The sequence below is a fragment of the Pagrus pagrus genome (assembly GCF_965226575.1).
Source record: "Pagrus pagrus genome assembly, chromosome: 13".
Classification (NCBI taxonomy): domain Eukaryota; kingdom Metazoa; phylum Chordata; class Actinopteri; order Spariformes; family Sparidae; genus Pagrus; species Pagrus pagrus.
In genome coordinates this window covers 27,333,880-27,352,614 of record NC_140197.1, presented here as the reverse complement: position 1 = coordinate 27,352,614, position 18,735 = coordinate 27,333,880, and the positions used below count along the sequence as shown (strand labels likewise).

At 42.1% G+C, this 18,735-nt stretch overlaps 1 protein-coding gene across 10 annotated transcripts in view; it reads left to right on the top strand.

Annotated features, from left to right (window-relative positions):
- The window catches only part of dnm2a (dynamin 2a), a gene marked incomplete at its 3' end in the record, with an annotated part of 28,701 nt that overhangs the window by 3,169 nt on the left and 6,797 nt on the right, over positions 1-18,735 (top strand). For 2 of the 10 annotated variants that reach the window (XM_084371918.1, XM_084371912.1), the window contains exons 2-15: positions 4,447-4,520; positions 4,753-4,902; positions 6,202-6,405; positions 6,575-6,673; positions 6,759-6,919; positions 7,034-7,176; positions 7,819-7,954; positions 8,085-8,152; positions 8,824-8,962; positions 11,016-11,102; positions 11,735-11,805; positions 13,580-13,631; positions 14,914-14,946; positions 17,614-17,724. In XM_084371918.1, coding sequence (XP_084228044.1) covers positions 4,447-4,520; positions 4,753-4,902; positions 6,202-6,405; positions 6,575-6,673; positions 6,759-6,919; positions 7,034-7,176; positions 7,819-7,954; positions 8,085-8,152; positions 8,824-8,962; positions 11,016-11,102; positions 11,735-11,805; positions 13,580-13,631; positions 14,914-14,946; positions 17,614-17,724 — 1,528 coding nt within the window. Of the gene's footprint in view, positions 1-4,446; positions 4,521-4,752; positions 4,903-6,201; positions 6,406-6,574; positions 6,674-6,758; positions 6,920-7,033; positions 7,177-7,818; positions 7,955-8,084; positions 8,153-8,823; positions 8,963-9,615; positions 9,755-11,015; positions 11,103-11,734; positions 11,806-12,657; positions 12,712-13,579; positions 13,632-14,696; positions 14,709-14,913; positions 14,947-17,613; positions 17,725-18,735 lie in introns of all 10 variants that reach the window. The other 8 variants (XM_084371916.1, XM_084371919.1, XM_084371913.1 and 5 more) reach the window with 7 other exon arrangements.

The following is an 18,735-nucleotide window of genomic DNA, read 5'->3' as shown; positions in this document are numbered from 1 at the left end:
ACAAACTAACTGATCGAGGCAGCGGCAGACCAGAAACTCCTTTAGTTCTGTGAGGTAAAATTACTGTTTTTGTCAACAGAGTCTGGTGACTGTGAAGAGAGACAGAGAGAGATATTATGTCTGTTTCTGTTACAACAAAAAAGATCTCGTTTTTTAACAAGAGGTTGTATCTCTGAGTGATGTTGTCTGATGCTTAGAAAAACAACCTCAGCCACTCGCCGGTTTGGGCTGAGGCTGGACCAATTCAGGGTTTTAAAATACTAGAATCACCTTTTTTCCAAGATAGCCACTGTGAAATCTGACTGGCATGGATATCTTATGAGAAAAGCAAGCATATGCCTGTCTCCACCCACTTGTTATGTGTACATTGTAGAGCTTGTTAAAATCTCCAGACTGATCCCGTTCTGTCCACTCTTGATCAACTGGTTATATGACATCAACAGCTGCTAAAACAAACAAAGACGTCAATACGAGTACAGACGAGTTTTTATAAAATCCTACAAGATGATGAGAATAATTGTTTCTGGAGACAATTAAGGGAAATTTGCAAATTTATGCTAAATTATATTTCGCTTATATCTCGTCTTCAGTTAAATGCATGCCTTATTGGATCATGTTTAGAGATGATGATCGGACCTGTGTCTACATTTTTGGCTGGTAATGTCATTGCCCCAGTGGAGAGAAAAGACGTCATATCTAGCGCTGCAAGCTGGGCTGGGTGGAGGTTGTTATCAGATCTGTGCAAGTAGACAACTGAGAAACCAGGAGTTTTTAAAGTGTGGAACAATTGTCCTAATTTTGAGCTAGACTGCATCTTAGTTTAAAACATGCTTTTCCTTGTTAAAAATTAAAATTTGTCTGCGTTGCTCTAATATGACCAAATATGACCATGTTAGCATCTTTAAAACCCGTTTGATGAGTTGTAGCATTAAATCCATTGCTGGCCGTCTCTATTTGTAGCAGCAGATTTCCCTTTACGGATATATATAAAGGCATTTGAACAGAAATATCCAGCAGTCTGGGTGCTTGTGTGGAGCACAGTGGACATCCCTGTGAGGAAGCGCCTCAGACAGCCAAGTGACAGAGAGCAAAGGGATTTTCCATTAAGCACTTGGATTTAGGTAGTGCTTGTAAAGGCTTTGCTCCCTAGTGATGCCTCTTGGTACCCACAGTGACACACTGTGGTGCGGGAATGCGGGTAGCCATAATTATATGTTCATTGCCACACCAGAGACCCATGGGATAAGTCCCATCAAACCACGAACACATTTCTGTGCACTGCACCCTCCCGTGAGAGCGCTCAATGACCTCAGAGCTTCACACACCAGTTCCCATGTTTGAAAAACGAGCTCTGCCAGGCCTCTGTAGACTTGAGGAAAAGGAGGATCAGCTGTGGGCTATGGCTCCTTGGAGTTGCTCTGCCAGTTTGAGGCAGAGGCTGTTGGGCAGTCAGGCAGGGGGGAGGGGAGTTGGCTCTCCCTTTCTCCCCTTGCCCTACTCTCCCTTTTGCTTTCTCTTGAGATAGAGGGAGGGTGGCTCACAGACTGATGCTCTTTGCTCGGCCATCCATAATGCATGACACGATACACAATCTGCTCAGCTTCGTCTATCATTTACAGCACATCAATAATGTAATCCTGGCCTCTTGCTTCTTTTCAATATGCCACTGCTGTTTATCCAATTCTGTCAATGAAGACTGATTGGTTCAATTCTGCACTCACATTATGAGAAGCACTCTTGAGGAAACAGTTTAACCTTTTTTTGTCTCTTTATTTTATTGCAATGACTCTTTGACCAGTGGCAGCTTTTTGAGCCAATGAGGTGACGCTTGACTGCTGAAAATCCAGTGAGAGCTACCTGTAACTGAAGAGATGAATCAATATAATTGCAGTAAGGCTTCACAATTAATTGAAATGAAAATCGCATTATGGCCAAGGCAATACCAAAATCGCAAGAAACTGCAGTTTTCTGATAAGAGTAAAATGTGTCACAAAACAGCATTATAATGAAGTAGCCTACTGTGGTGCAGAGATGCCCTGGCCTACAAATCTTGTTCTCCATGTGTGAAACAACATGTTTGGTACAGACCCTAACAAATGTCACATTATGATTTTAACAGTTTTTTCAATGAAAATTAAAATTGTAATCCAAAAATGATCATTCCCACTGAGGGTACCATATCACGATTGCAACTCTTTAACCATATTGTTCAGCCCAATACTAATAAATAATAAATAAATGCTAATAAATTGATCATTGTCCTACAGAGATGCCCTGAAGTACAAATCATTTTCTTCAGATGTAATGGGCCAGCACATTTTTTGACCCCAGGGAAAAATCACACCCTTTTTCAGTAAAAATGAAAATGTTGTAAAATCCTGACTCATATCTCAATATCTGTCCAAATAATTGTAAATATATATATGTTTGCATATTGTTCAGGCCTAATGAGCAGTTTCTTGAAGATGTCATTCTTGCTCTGCCCTCTCAGCAGCATCTTACTGCCATCCTTTCCCCCAGCCCATAGCCATGTTGTTCTTTATCTCTAACTTTGTCCCTCCCTTCCTCCCATTCCTCATCCAGGCCTTTCTATACTGTCCGCTGTGTGGACAAATGCCTGCATGCTCCTGCATTATGTGCATGACACAGCACCAGTGCTGAACCACAGACCTGTGGATTTTTGCTGATGTAAGGAACATCGAGAATGTTCCCCACTGTTTGACCACAGGACTACAGCGTAGGAAGAGCAGGCAGTATGTAGCATGCTCTTTTCTCCTGTCCTGTGGCTAACACATTGCTTCCAGTCTGAAGTCAGCAGGCAGGCTGAGCACCACCATAGTCCCCTCAGGCCTGTACGTCTGGCAGTAGGGAGGGAAAAGGAGAATGTGGGTTAGTGACATGCTCAGCTCTGCTTTGATTGTTTCAGGTCTGAGGACGGTGATTGCCACCAGATGTAGTGTGTTTGCAGAGCAGCAGAGGGGCCTTCAGAAATTGGGAGGGGAGTGCAGAAGACTGGGTGGAGGAGCCTAATCTGAAGGCTGACTAAGCACATTTGGCCATGTAGTTAGAAATTCCAGAGGTACCCTGTCACTTTAAGAGGAACACTGTGATAAAAGGTCTGATCGTTTCCTATGGGCTGCTGCCTCAATAATGCACTGTTGCACCAATACCGTTAGTGGTTGTTTGTCATCTACTGCTTTGTGCAACGCTTTACATTGTGCAATCAAGTTGCTTGATGTTTGTGATCGTGACTGTGCACATAGCACAATGTCAAGTCTCAGGCCCGAGGCTAGTGTGGTTAAGGCGTTATCATGGGCGATATCTCTTATATTGACACATCCTGGGCTCACACAAAAGCTGATAGTCGCTAGCTGAAACATGTCTGTCCTTTAAACAGGCGGTACATTTAGTAAATTGATAGTTCAACAAGTTTGTTAATTGAAAATCACAAAACCTTACAGCTAGGGTAAAAACAACTCTAAAACAGGATATATGTTGCACTTTTCGAATGATTTTGATGTGTAAATCAGCCCAAAACCCAAATTGATCAAATCAGTACTTCATGGTTGAGACGTTGTCTGACAAAACCGACGGGAAATACAGGTCAATGACATCAGCTGCTCACTGTGAACGGCTAGGTTGATGTTTAAAATGCTTGATAACAGAAAAGGTTAGATAACAGAAAGTTGCCATGTAAACGTTCCGCCTGTCACAAGGCTGCATACACAACCTCCATGTCGTGTCCTCCTGTTCTCTGTGGTCATCTATATTGCGTTTTTAACAAAGTTGAATTCACAATATAGCTGCTCTCATTTACACTTTTCCCTTTTGATCGCAGTCCATAAAAACTAAGTGTTAACCAGCAATATTGGACAGCACTTTGGGGGAAGCAGGGCTGAAAACGGAGAGAAATTACAAATTGAACTGGCTGACTGAACTCGTGCTCTGGGGGGTTTTGTTTGAGGTGTTACATCAACATGAGTGTCATTTGAATGTAGGAAATGTGTGAATCCAATTCACAGCAGGGGTTCTTATCCCCAGAAACATCTCCATGGGTGCTGTCATAGTGACCTACTTTTTTTTTATTATTTAGCTGTAGAGCAGATCATCATTACAGCCTGTTAAATTCAACATACAGAGAGACTTGTTCAGTTTCATGAATTATAAGTGAACTGAAGTGTAGAATATTGTGACTTTTATAAGTGTATGCATGGATTGATCTCTAAAGCTCTAATGATGACAGACAATGACATGGTCACATTTCATGTGTTGAAAGGCATGTTTGTGGCATGAAATCCCCCTGTGCCCATTCTTTCTTTCTTTCTTTCTCTGTTTACCAAACATGCCCCCAATTGTGTTTATATCCTTCCTTTTCATCCCTTTTACTCCCTACAATCGTGATATTTATTTTTCCTCCTCCTCTGTCTGTCTCTCTTCCTCCCTCAGGGACTTTCTTCCACGTGGATCAGGCATTGTTACCCGGAGACCTCTCATTTTGCAGCTGGTCAACAATAAAGCAGGTGAGTGTAACAGCCCTGTGCACAGTCACATCGCCGTCTCCTTTCATCGCTGCTATGCATATGGCCACTCTGTCACAGTGCCTCAAGCTAAGCTCGCTGTCTGCTGTCTGCTACCTTCATCTTTTTAATTTAATATTCTATTTTTATCTCTCTCTCCTGCTCTTTCTCTCTCTTTGTCCTTTCCCCTCACTTTACCCTCCCCTTCTGTGTGTCCCTTTGACCCTGTGTGCAGAATATGCTGAATTCCTGCACTGCAAAGGGAAGAAGTTTGTGGATTTCGAGGAAGTGCGGCAGGAAATTGAAGCGGAGACTGACAGGATAACAGGCTCCAACAAAGGCATCTCTCCCATCCCAATTAACCTGAGGGTTTACTCCCCAAACGGTAATGGATGCAAATCTTACTGTAAACACGTGTGCTATTTGGCATTTATAACATGAATTTGCATGTTATATGATGAGAAAAAGAGAAAATATACTGTAACTCAGACATGTTTTTTTTCTGTACTGTTTTCATTTTCTGCCTGGTTGTATCATCATCACCACAACTATCATTATCATCATCATCCTTTATCTAAAACAAGGGATAAAGCTCTCTATGTCAAGGTCCCCCTGCTACGACATGTAATACGATACATAAACAACACATAGGCCCATATACAAGACATCCATCATACATACAATACAAACCAACCTCACAACGAACAGTCAAAACACCTACATTCAAACTGCTCCAAGCCAGTCCAGTTTTGCAAGGCATAATATATAAAAGCAAGTTTTCCAATCTCAGTATTAATATGATGATTTTCAAGTACAAGATAATTTTGGGACCTAGTGCAGTGCGAGCTTGAACTGTAGTTAAAGGGAGACCCCGGTAGTTCACCAAGAAGTGCTATGAAAATGAATGGAGAGCAGTGCTCTTTTCTTCTCACTGCCACCCAACTTTCTCATACAGTAAACAACGGTGAGTCCGAAAGCCATCGGCACATGACAGAGAACAACAAGTTTCTCTGTGTTGTTGACAGCTGCCCCTCGCTGTTTCCAGTATAAGTTTTCCAGACAGCCTTTTGAGATATAAAAAAACAGATTGTTGTGGCTTTGGCAAAACATTGAGAAGAACTTAATGGCTGTCACAAAAATCCGTTCATCTTGTGGGATAGACGTTTTCATGTTTATTTCTTTCAGTTAATTGGACACTTGTAAGTTATAAAACTCACATGGTGTTTTATGAAGGAAGCAAACAGTTTGACTAGACAACAGCGAAAGCCTCCCCACTCAAATGTCACAAGATGAAAGCTTCCACCACCACCACCACCACAGACACCTATTAGCATGATGGTGTAGATGGCGGCTGAAGTTTTAAGAAAATTAATTTATAAAAAAACGGAGCACTGTATTTATCGTTAGTTTGCCATGTAAAATAACTTAATGACAACAGCATGAATAGGCTGTGTGTTTTCTCATTGATTAATCATCAACATTTCCTTGTCTGATGTCCTATAAAGTTAATGATATGTCAAATTATATTACATATACTACTTTGTGGGGAAAACATGGTCATGGAAACACATTATTTGGATAAATTGTGATACATTGGATGAGGAATATGTAGGCTTCAAGTAATTCTGATGAAAACACATTTTTTGCATTTCTAATTATTTTTACTTCTGTCCATGTGACTCAGTGCTGAACCTGACCCTGATCGACCTTCCGGGAATGACTAAGGTGGCCGTCGGAGACCAGCCCGTAGACATCGAGCACCAGATCAGGGAAATGCTGATGCAGTTCATAACCAAGGAGAGCTGTCTGATCCTGGCCGTCACCCCTGCCAACTCTGACCTGGCCAACTCGGACGCTCTGAAAATCGCTAAGGAGGTGGACCCACAGGGTTAGTATGTAGCATTACAGGAGTCAAAGAGCAGGCCTATGGTCAGTATTTTTGTCTCTGTTTTGTTCTGTATCAGTGCTTTTACTCTACAAGACATGTAGTAGGAAACCCATTGCTGAGAGCTAATAAATCTGTGTGAATTGATGTAGTTACACATAATTTTGTGCAGGTATGCGTACCATTGGTGTTATAACAAAACTTGACCTGATGGATGAAGGGACAGATGCAAAGGACATCCTAGAAAACAAACTGCTGCCACTGCGTAGAGGTGAGGATTTATACACACAATCACTCAAATGAACTTTCACAGGCTTTGTTTTTTACTTGAGAGTCACTATTTGTGTTGTGTGCAGGCTACATTGGTGTGGTGAACCGCAGTCAGAAAGACATTGATGGAAAGAAGGACATTCGTGCGGCTCTCGCTGCAGAGAGGAAGTTCTTCCTCTCCCATCCTGCCTATAGACATTTGGCAGAGCGTATGGGCACACCACATCTACAAAAGACACTCAACCAGGTCTGCTGTCAATAGTTGTTTAAAATAATAATGATAATAATAATTGTGATTTCCTTTCTACCGTGCCATTTGATTCTCAAATATATAATTTGTATATATTACCTCTGTCTCTAGCAATTGACCAACCACATCCGGGACACCCTGCCTGGTCTGCGCAGTAAACTGCAGAGTCAACTCCTCTCCCTGGAGAAGGAGGTGGAGGAATACAAGAACTTCCGTCCAGATGACCCAACACGCAAGACCAAGGCCTTGTTGCAGTGAGTGCATCTGAGTATCGCTGTTAATAACAATGCAACATGCATTTGATACTAATATTACCCTATATACCATATACTAATCGCAAAAACTTGCATGGCTTGCTTAGTAGTTAGCTCCCTTATGAAGCTCATAGGACTAATAATTGTATTGAGGTTAACTTTGGTGACACATTCAATTGATAAGATTAAAAGGAAAGGCTTTTAGTGCTCAAAGCTCCAAAAAAACATTTGAAAAACTCAACAGCGATATCTCTTTCTATAAATCATAACCCGATTACAGAAGATAATCAACAGACCGTGTTGTGAGCAGTTTCATTTAGGAACTGTTTCTTTTTCTACCGAAACTACACCCGCCAAGCGTATCACCACACACAAGGAAGTGTGCATCTACTCATGGACGACAGGCTATTTAACTAGACGAGCTAATGTGACAGCTCAGCCGAGGAGGACACAATTAATGTTGACATCCCATGCTGACATAAGCATGAGCCCCGTTTGAAATTGCATTTACAGTCATTTTTGCAGTGGGAGAAGAATTAGCTGCAAGAATTAAACTGCAATAATTAAAGTTAGGATGGCTCCAGTTGTAGTTGCAAGATTATTCACACTTAGCACATGTGTTATGTGCTTGACCTTTCTCAGGATGGTGCAGCAGTTTGGTGTGGACTTTGAGAAGTGCATTGAGGGCTCTGGGGACCAGGTAGACACCAATGAGCTGTCGGGTGGCGCCAAGATCAACCGCATCTTCCATGAACGCTTCCCCTTCGAACTGGTCAAGGTCAGTGTGCCATGAAGATGAAGAGTGATATGTTGGGTATTATTTATATTATGTTCTGGCTGTCTTCACAAAGATTGAAGTGCTGTTAGACTAGAAGTATAATTTGCTTCTTCTCTCCGCTGTCACTCAGATTGTGTTTGACGAGAAGGAGCTAAGGCGAGAAATCAGTCACGCAATCAAGAACGTCCACGGTGTCAGGCAAGTGGAGCTGAGATAACAAACCTGCCTGTCTCTCAATGTAGCCACCCACAGAGCTCAATAGACACCTATAATTCTGTTTTTATATGAAATACAAACATGCTTCACTTTTCTCCCCTCATCAAAGCTGTTATTGTTCTATAATTCAAATTTTTATAATCAAGCCTTGCCATCACAGACTCAAAGCACCAATTCAAAGTGGCGTATTCAGAAAATTGTTTTCTGTTCTATGTGAATGTATTTTCTCTGTTCAACTTTCCCTCACTGTTCTTCCAATCCCCTTATCTCCTCACTGCAACACCACCCACTCCTTTTCTGTCTCTGCTGAAGCATTCAATTATTATTGTGTTACATATATCTGTGTCTACTGCACAAATGTTGTCATGTGTTCTTCACCGATACTCTCCCGTCTGTCACATCTCATTTTGTGTGCATAATTACATTTATACCTGGCCCTCCATGGAGCTTTATCTTTCCTCCCTTTGCTGTGGCTGATAGTATGTTAATTTTCCGTTTCTTTCTCTGTGTCCATAACCTCCAATTGTGTTAGTCACCTGTTTGTCTTCGTGCGTACCTAATCATCTGTGTAATCATGTGTTTCTTTGGCCTACATGTCTGTTAACTGTCCCATCTGTCTGTCGCTGTGCCTCTGTCTCTTTGTGAATCCTCAGAACGGGGCTGTTCACTCCAGACCTGGCGTTTGAGGCCATCGTGAAAAAGCAGATCGTTAAGCTGAAAACGCCCTGTCTCAAATGTATCGATCTGGTCATTCAGGAGCTCATCAACACAGTCAGGCAGTGCACCAACAAGGTACTGCAGGTGTCCAGCATCTCCCGACCCAGCCAAGACATGGGGCAGGGGCAACCATGGGTGTCCCAGAGGGTACACTGGCACAGAACATTAGCCCAACAGCTTCCTACAATATCTAGAAAAAGGCTCTACTGACCAGTTTAGTTTCATACACGTTCTGTGCAGTTTGCCCTCAGCCCAGCCCGGTTACGCCCTGTGTGCAGGCAGTGCTGTCGTGTTGTGGAGTGTTGTGACGGGTGACGTGTCGTCGTGGATATGAGATGTTTCAGGGACTCAACCTGTCTAAGCATCTCTGCTCTTTCCTGGACAAGCTGCAGGTGTCACAGTTCAGTGCACAAAGCCAGCAGAGGTAGTTGTAAGCGGTAATTTGGCCTGGAGTTGGTGGTGACATGTCTCAATCTCTACCATATTGACCTAGTTTTTTAGGAACTGGCTTGTCAGGGAAGAGGATGTGAAAACCTGCGGCTTGTCCTTCTCCACTGGTTGATTTGTCTGTCAGCAACTAGAAATGACTAACTGAACAAAGACTTTTTCTCTTTTTATTTCTTTTCTTTCTCTTTCCTGGCTGTCCTCTTTTCTCTTTCCTTCATTTCTGTCTATCCCTCTCTGTCTGCCACCACAACAAAATGCAATCTTACCCACTGGTCTTCCAGAACGGGGCTCTTCACCCCTGACCTGGCTTTCGAGGCGATTGTCAAAAAGCAGATCCTCAAACTCAAAGAGCCCAGCCTCAAATGCGTGGACCTCGTGGTTTCCGAGCTCACCGCGCTCGTCATGAAGTGTGCCGTGAAGGTAACAAGGGACACACCTGCAGGGATGATGACATAAAAAGAGAAGGGATTCCTTTCCTCTCTACATGTCTGTCTCTGTCATCCCAGTAAAATGGTCATCCCAGTGAAATCGCCCCACCCCACCCTTGCCACTCCACCATCCGTGCCCACTGCTTCGAGTTTGTATATCGTCCCATCCCTACTCCCTGAAAGTCTCCATATCATTCACATTGAGTATTGAGTCACAAATCACGTCAGAAATTTGAACTTCCACCAGCAAGATCCCAGCATCAGCTCATTAAAGCCTTTTATTTTTTTTGCCCACCTCCACATTGCTTCCTCCCACTCTCCCTGCCCACAACCCAGCCTGCTCTGTCGTTTTGGGCAGAGCAGAGCCCGGCTTTGCTCCCCTGCTGACCCACACTGCAGACTGACATTCTTCTATCTGCTGGACCGGATGGAAAGGGAGTGATATCTGGGGGGTGGGTGGGGGATGATACCAATAGGCTGTGGGTACAGTGGAGGCTTGACTGGAGTGTTTCCATAGCAACAGCGCTATACTGCCATCTTGTGGACAGAGGAAGGCGCAGCACGTCTGATTCAACACCAACCCAGCCATCCTTCCCCTCTGTCTCACCCCATTCATTCTCCCACTTTCCCTTCTCATCCAGTCTTGACTAATGTTATTAATTATCAGAACTCTACCCTCAGCCAGAGATGACAGTTTTGAATGTATTCACATATTTATCAAATCTACAGGGTTCATCTGTTGATATGAGGGTTGCACCGGTTGTGAAATTCTGGGCTAATACTGATTTGATGTTTAAGATATCAATTTGGCCTATATTAATGTTTTCCTGTTGCTGTTTATTTAGTTCTTTCTTATTGATTCCCCCTTTTGTGCCAGGGCCAAAAAAGGAAATCTCCATTTAAACAAAAAAAAAAAATCAATCAGAAAATGGCCAACTTAGCATAGATTCTGTATTCATAAAGTCGTCCCTGGCTGATAGTAAATGCCTTTCCACCTTGCAGACAGTCACTGTCTATTTAAAGACCGTAAGTGTGTGTGTTGGTTTGTGGTAGTTTGGATATGCGTGACACTGAAATGTCACTTGACTATCTCTTTCCCTTTTCTTTGTTCTACACTTACTCTCACTTCTCACTCCTGTTTCTCTCTGATACTTATTGGTAAGTCTTACTAAGCTCAAGCTCACATGTAAGTGTGTACGTGTGTGTGTGTGTGTCTCCGTTCAGTGCTGCAGTTGTGTTGTGTTGCCTTTCAGCTCAATTCGTACCCCAGACTGAGAGAGGAGACTGAGAGGATCGTCACTACCCATGTCAGAGAAAGAGAAGGGAAGACCAAGGACCAGGTGAGCTGATAGGCTGTTAATTCAATGGGCAAATGGCTCTTTAGCTTTTTCTTTTTCGGAGACATATGCTAAGAGCTGCAATTTACAGTTCATATGAAGCCCCAGATCCTTTTCCAAGCAAGAGTTTCAAACATCTTGGTCAGATTCTTATCTTCCTGTTCTAGAAATAAAAGTGCATAAACAGCCACATATGCAAATAACAACTTCCTGTCTTCCATGGTATTAAACCATTGCTTTGATAATATCACAGGTAAGCAGCATTCTGTATCATGGCAGAAAAACAGTTATTTTATAATTAATTCAGTTTGTTTCTACTGTTGAATCGGCATTAACTCTAGAACAAACCAAGCTTAATCAGAGTTTGAGGTTTGGTAGCTGCTCTGCCAGATAGGATGTGAGGCAGGTTGATTTTTTTTGGATTATAACCTGAAACTATTGAATAAAATCATATGAGACACACTATGTACCATCAGTAATATTGGTCTGACAGACTATACTGGTATAACTTCGTGTAAATTTAGTAAGTGTAAAATTTCAGAAGTGAGACTTCACACTTCTACATTGTGTCTTTGGTAAGTGGTGTTAAATTAAGGCCCCTCCGTTCTAATCATGATTTTATGCCTTTGATTAAGGTTCTGCTGCTGATTGACATTGAGCTGTCCTACATCAACACCAACCATGAAGACTTCATTGGCTTCGCAAAGTATGTACCCTTCTGCACCCACCTTATCCAGCCCAACTTACAGCTCGTCTCCAGTGCACAGGCGTTATGATCCCAAATAACTACATGTTGCCTGCTGTCTGAGGTGCAGTTGTGATTCCATAGATTTACAAAGACAAAGACCTGTAATACATGTTTAACCCAGCTGCCGTTTTAAAAACTGAACAGACTCCCCACCACTTCACTGCTCCTGAATCAAAATGTTGCTTATAGTGAGCCACATGTTGTTGGCTGTGGTGCATCAGTGTGAGGTATCAGTGTGATGTAGCATGCCAGTTAGTGATCCTGCCACATCGGAGCCTGTGTCTCTCTGTAGGAGAGCAGATGCTACAATAATAAAGGTCGCTTTAGTTGCTCACTTCTCCATCCTGCATGCATCGATACTACTACTCCTTCAAACAAAGTCAATCAAGCATGCTTGATTGCTTGTCAGATAAACTTCCTGTCTGCTGCAGACTGTTTAACTGTCGCTGACTGTACCATTGGACAGAGCAATGTGAATGTGTTAATGCATCACTTGTAGCTGCTGGTGTGCACTGGAAACTCATTTGCACACTGCAAAGCACTCAGTTTTTTTTGTGGTGTGTATCACTAAGCAGTTTAGAGGTTGCGGTTGAATTCACGTAGTCACTAGTGTAGCAGTAACAGTAGCATGCAGTTGAGTGGAGCTCCCCTCCTCTGTGTGGGTTGTACTGTTGACCGAGTAACAAAGCAAGCCCCCCGTGTGTGCGTGTGTGAGGGTTTATGCCTAGCCTTTGCATGGCAGAGTGGATTGCTGCAATGTGTCAGAGGTCAGCTAGGGCTGTTTAACAGTTCTCATGACATCACTTTCAGTATTGACTACAGGAGGCTGGATGATGGTAGCCCCCCAGGGTACGGCAACAACAGGTGGGCTCACTGAAAGGATGTAGGGTCGTGTGGTACAGTATGTGTGTGAGAGAAATGTTGACCCATCGTTTTGTCCACAGTCCTCCAAAACTCACTTTCACCTTCATGCATTTGTCAGGTGTAGGTGGAGAGAGCTAGCAGCATGCGGGTAGTTAGCAGGAGCCCAAGGATAGCTGATTAGCTTAGCACCACATGGTGCTGCCTCCTCTATTTTAGTTGAGGTTTACTACGAAGGAGCGACGCTATATGACTCAAACTGACATCCACAAGAGAGAACTCTCACAAGGCGGTGCAGGTTATGCTGTCCATGTTCCAGACTACAATAACTTTCTGATCTGGTCCTGATGGCCCTGTTAACTCCATTACCATGTTATTACATACTCAATACTTCCTACATCAATTTAAAATTAAAAGCCCTCTAGCATTTCAGTTTCATCTCTTTCACAAGCCTTTTACAGTGAAACATTTGCAAGAATGGGTTGTGGAAAACTCTTCATTCATTACTTTTCTGTTTCTGTTCTGATTGTTGAATGGTTGTTATGAGAGATAAAAACGGATAAACTGATAAATTGCGGTGCTGCTACAATCTCATTCACGGGCTTTCATTATGTGCCATTTAGGAGCGGCGGATTCACGTGCAACAGATAGTGGTAAAAGTCTGTATCTCTGTATATTAGGGCTGAATATCAAACCGTTTGAAAATGTTTACATCGTCCCAACCCTAAGAGGCTATAAAACTTATGGAACACAATATTGGTTAATGAATAATTGAACATGACTATTTGGTATGTACATTTTAAACAGGTTATGTTTGGCGTGTTGTCATCAATATTTATTGTCTTTTCTGTCCATCTTTGTGTAATGGTAGTGCCCAGCAGAGGAACACAGCTGCAAACAAGAAGAGGGCCATACCCAACCAGGTATGTTTTATTACTCCGCTCTGGCCTTTCAGCAGACCCAGATTTAATCTCCCTTGACTGATGCCTCCCATTACCAGTCGATTAATCAACCATGTGAATACACCTCACCCCAGCAATGATTTAGCCAGTAGCCATTAATCTATCTTGACCCGTCTAACTGGGAACGATACCTCCCCTGTGCGTCATATTAAATACTGACTGTACCCAGTCTTAGTCGTCTAATCCTAATATTATACTGGCTGGTCTTTGTCCACGATGTTGTAAAACTGGTACTTTTCCTTTTTTTTTGTTTTATTCAGACTGATACTTAGAAATGGTTGTTGAATTTCAGTGTGTGTTGGTAAGATACTAGACCATGATCATAATAGTGCTAATCAGCTTTAGAGACTGAAGTCAGGGGAAAGTAGTGTCGGTGAACCCGCATTCCCTGCTTTTTCTCCAACGAGCATTTGTTTCCATGGCTACTATTAATTGCTGTTTGCATGTAACCCAGGCATGTTCTACAGCAAAGCAACGATTAATCACAGACTTATGACGGTTGTTTTGTTGCATTCCTCATTAACACACAAGCATCTTTTGTATTGAAATCCAGAACGTGCATGGACCTCACCCCTATCAACTGAGCAACAAATATGACATAACCAAATTGTGGTATACTTGAAGTAATTCTAATTGCATGTAACTCTCTTGCTCTGTCTCTCTCTCTCTCTCTCTATCTCTTTCTTTCTCTCTCTCTGTCTCTTGCCTCTCTTCCTGTGTTTCTCTGGTTGTCTCATGAATTCTGTCTCTCTTTTTCCTCCTGTTTTTCCTTCCTTCAAACCTCTCATTCTCGACTTCTACCCTCCTTTTTCACCATTTTCTCAAACATTCATACTCTACTGTCTCTGCTTCTTTATTCCACTTCTCCCTTCTCTTTCTACTGTCCACTTGCTTCCCTTTTCTCCCCTCCTCCTGCCTCTCATCTGTCCCTCATCTTTGCTTGCTTGCTTTCTCATTTCTTTTTGCTATGATTTTATACTGCCCCCCTTTTGCTTTAATTTCCCCTCCCCCTTCCTATTACTGCAGGGTGAGATTCTGGTAAGTACCCCACAGATTTAAACCACACCCTGCTAGGGGGCAGCAGGGGTAGACCATGCAGAAGAACTGAGGCCATCACACACAGGTCAGCCGATATGGTTAGGGTGGAAAAGACAAACTGCTGTGAGATAACAGAATCAACAGTTTCCTGCACATACAGGAGTCGATACCTTTCACCGTAACGAGTTGTTCTACCCCTCTGCAGCTTGGCGGACTGGGAGAGGTCCACGAGGAGAAGGTAGAGTCTCCAGACTAATCAAACTGATAACAATTCGAGCGGTAAAATGCAGTTACCAGTAATTTGGAACTGCCTTTACAGTAACACATGGCAGGTTTGCACTCGTAATTCTTGGTTTCATTTTAAGACAGTAATTGTCTTTAACTGTACACATCTGGGTTGCTACTAACATTTTACCCTTTGTGCACCACCAAATATTGTAAATAAGACATGAAGAATGTGGCATTTTGTAATGCTGTGTGTTATGAGGGACAACAGAGAGAGAGAGAACAGGCAAACGCTCCACCACTGACCTTGGACGGCATCAGTTCTCATGTCTTCAGGTTCATACCTCTGCTGCTGCCTCTTGCATGGTGACTCGAAGTTTGCCTTGTGAGAATCATCCTAAACGTCACTCTGGACGAAACGGGGAGGGAGCGGGGAGTGATTAAATCAGCGACACGTAATACAGTTAACTTTTTGATTCTTTGGCATTTTCTGTGCTCTTGAGGGAACAGTTCACCCCTAAATCAAAAACATACTTTTTCCTCTTACCTGTAGTGCTACTCATCCATCTAGATTATTTTGGTGTGCGTAACCAAGTTTTGGAGATGTCAGCCATAGAGAAGTCTGCCTTCTCATAATTATAGTGGAACTAGATATCACCCAGCTTGTGGTGTTTAAAGTGGCAAAATAATACATTTGAAAGACTCCACAGCAATGTCTCTGACCAGAAATCATGACCAGGTTACTCAAGATAATCCACAGACCTTGTGGTGAACAGCTTCATGTAGGAACTATTTTTCCTACATGCCTAACCATAACCCCAGGTCTCCACAGTCCTCAATCATTGTTCCTCTTGAGGGAGCATGTGTGTATGTGAGTGAGTTTATATGTTTGTGTTTGCTGGACACACACAGTTTTTTAAGAATACATTTAATCAGACATCTCTATGATGGATAACTCCAAAACTCTGCAACTTAGACCAAAACGATGTAGATGGACTAATTGGTACTACAGGAAAGAAGAAGAATATGTGTCATTTGATTTGCGGGTGAACTTTTCTTTTAATTTCCAGTGATTACCTTTTTCCAATGCATGTTAAAATACTTTACTATTCAAAGTACTTTCATCATGTCCAAATTCACTTTATTACAAAAAAACACCAAAGTCTCCAATTGTTGTTTCTGCATTCAGAACTGATCAAAAAGGTCTGTTAGTTTGGCTTTGGGATGTATTTCAATGATTACATCAAAATTCCTTATTAACATCTTGTCATTTTCACAATTAACTATCCTTTAAATTCAAATGAGCATTTTTTTATACTAATCTTTCTTTATTTAGTTTTTTATCTTTGAATCCTTGGATCACTTTTACAGCTACACTCACCAAGTTTACAGAAATGGATTGAACATTTCTTGACATTTTTTAACTACTGGCAAATAGTGTACAAACAAAAGCATCTCATCTGTGACACCCTTACATCTCATGTTTTCCTCCTTTTTAATGTCAACTCGGTTATAACATTTCCAACTGACTTTAATACAGGGGATTTCCTTGTTTCTGAAAGTTGAAGTTATTTCCTCGCCAAGGCAAACTACCAGTTTAGCTCCTATGTAATTGCCTCCTCTCCCATGTTTATGTTGGCGCTTTTGAACTAATGAACCTTTTTTTTCCCATAACTCACTCCAGTCCTCTGCTGGATGGAGAGGGAGTACATGAGAGAGGTTTTGAGCTGACTTTGAAACAGACGTTCCCACTCCACTTTACCGAGCACAAGAGCACAATTTTCACAGATAGTTTGCTCTATTGTACTTGAAATGCACGAGAGTCTATGAGGAAAAAATGAAAAGAGACATCGTTAAGAGAGCTCCTCTAAAATGCATGACTTACTGTCCTCAAAATGATTCACTCAACTCAGCCTCTCAGTCTGATGTATTTCCTTCCTCTCCATCTCTCAAATTCAGATTTACACTTTGCTGTTTAGATGTCTGTCCCTCTGTGAACTCTACTAAATCAGCTGACTTCATTCTGCATTTAATCTATTTCATTGCAACTATATTCACCTCCGTTACCCCTGATTTTGCACTCACTTCTCCCGATCCAGTTAACCTCACTAACATTGCTTTTCATAAGTACATAGGTTAGCTTTTACTGACCCGTTGACACTAACATACCACCGCCGACCTTTGGTCTTTGACTCTGTGTTGGGGCTAGCATGGTCTGGACACCATCTGCTCCTGTTTGTTGGTTTAAAGATTTCTTCTCTGTTGAGTGAAAAAGGACTACATCCCTTTTCAGTATTTTCAACTAAACCATTAGATGCTTTTGTATACATTTAGCCATATTACACACAGTATACATTACTGTCATTTGGTCACTCAATGCTTTTTACACAGTAAGTTTCACATTTAAGCTTTGCCTATGTATTGTAGCGCATATTTGATGTTAGACTTACAGACACAAAAATGTTGAATAATAAGATTAAAAGATGAGAGACAAACCAAATTTCAGTGACCTATCAGGTAAGTAGGCAAGATTTTATTATAACCTTCATTGACATCCTGGTATTAATCATGCAACACTACTTATTGGGCACTCATGTCACCAGTGTATACGCCTCATTGACAAAGTTGTTTTCCTCCATCCTGGTACCCCTCTCTCCCACATCTTATCCTTGCTGTGCAGGTGATCAGGAAAGGCTGGCTAACCATCAACATCAGCATCATGAAAGGAGGCTCCAAGGAGTACTGGTTTGTCCTGACCGCTGAGTCCCTGTCCTGGTACAAAGATGAGGAGGTAAGAGGGATTTCTGCTCCACACACAGGGATACGGCTAGCTAAGATAAGATGACACTGCACCACAAGAATGTATAAAGATGACAACGCTGAATTTGACACTGTTGGGATAAGCTATCCCAAGTGGAGATTTGGTGTCTGGAGGTGTGTGCGTCCCAGCCCAGCCTAACCAATGTGCAGACTACTGTTCAGCTGTAGCCTGATGAACAGGTAGTCTGAACACTGGGCAGGCGGGGGGGTGAGGAGGACTCTGATGGGAGGAAGGACCCCGAGGTCAATGCGGCTTCAGGTCGCTACCCTAGGACATTGGAACAGAGGGCATGAAGAGTAAACATTACCACAGTGAAACAATTGCACATATGAAAAAAACACGTACATGGAACAGCCTAACATATGCTGAAACACAACCAAATATTTTTGGATCTTGTAAATATTGATTTAAATAGAGCTGATTATGAAAAATCCAACCCCTGCAACATTGAATGCAAATAGATCTACAAGTGGTTGGACTGTATTGGTGAAATAACTTCAGTAAGTGCACACTCAGCAGACTCGGCTCTACAGTTAATTTACATTATAGACCTTTTCAAAGGTTGTATTCACTAACCTGAAGATTAACATTCAGAACAAGAGACATGTCAGTGGGCTGATGGATACAGTTTACATGATCTAGTTTCTCTGATCATTTTATTTTACACTTAATTATAGAAGACTGATTAAACTAACTTCAGATTTTGTCTGAAATGATCAAAAGTGCGTAGAATGCATACATGGCATTATTACTGCTTTACTCACCACTTGATCTCCTTTCCGAGGCCTCAGTCATATCCATTCTCCCAGTGAAATTAAAAAAAAAAGACCCCTAAAAGAGACTACTTCACTTCATTTCTAAGGATGAACTCCGGTCCACTGGCCTTAGTGTGCCCAAACGCCAACTGGAAACCTTTTCATGTCAGTCGCCTTTTCCGAAGAAGCAAAGCGAAATGGAAAGAAAGAGAACGAGAGAGGGAGG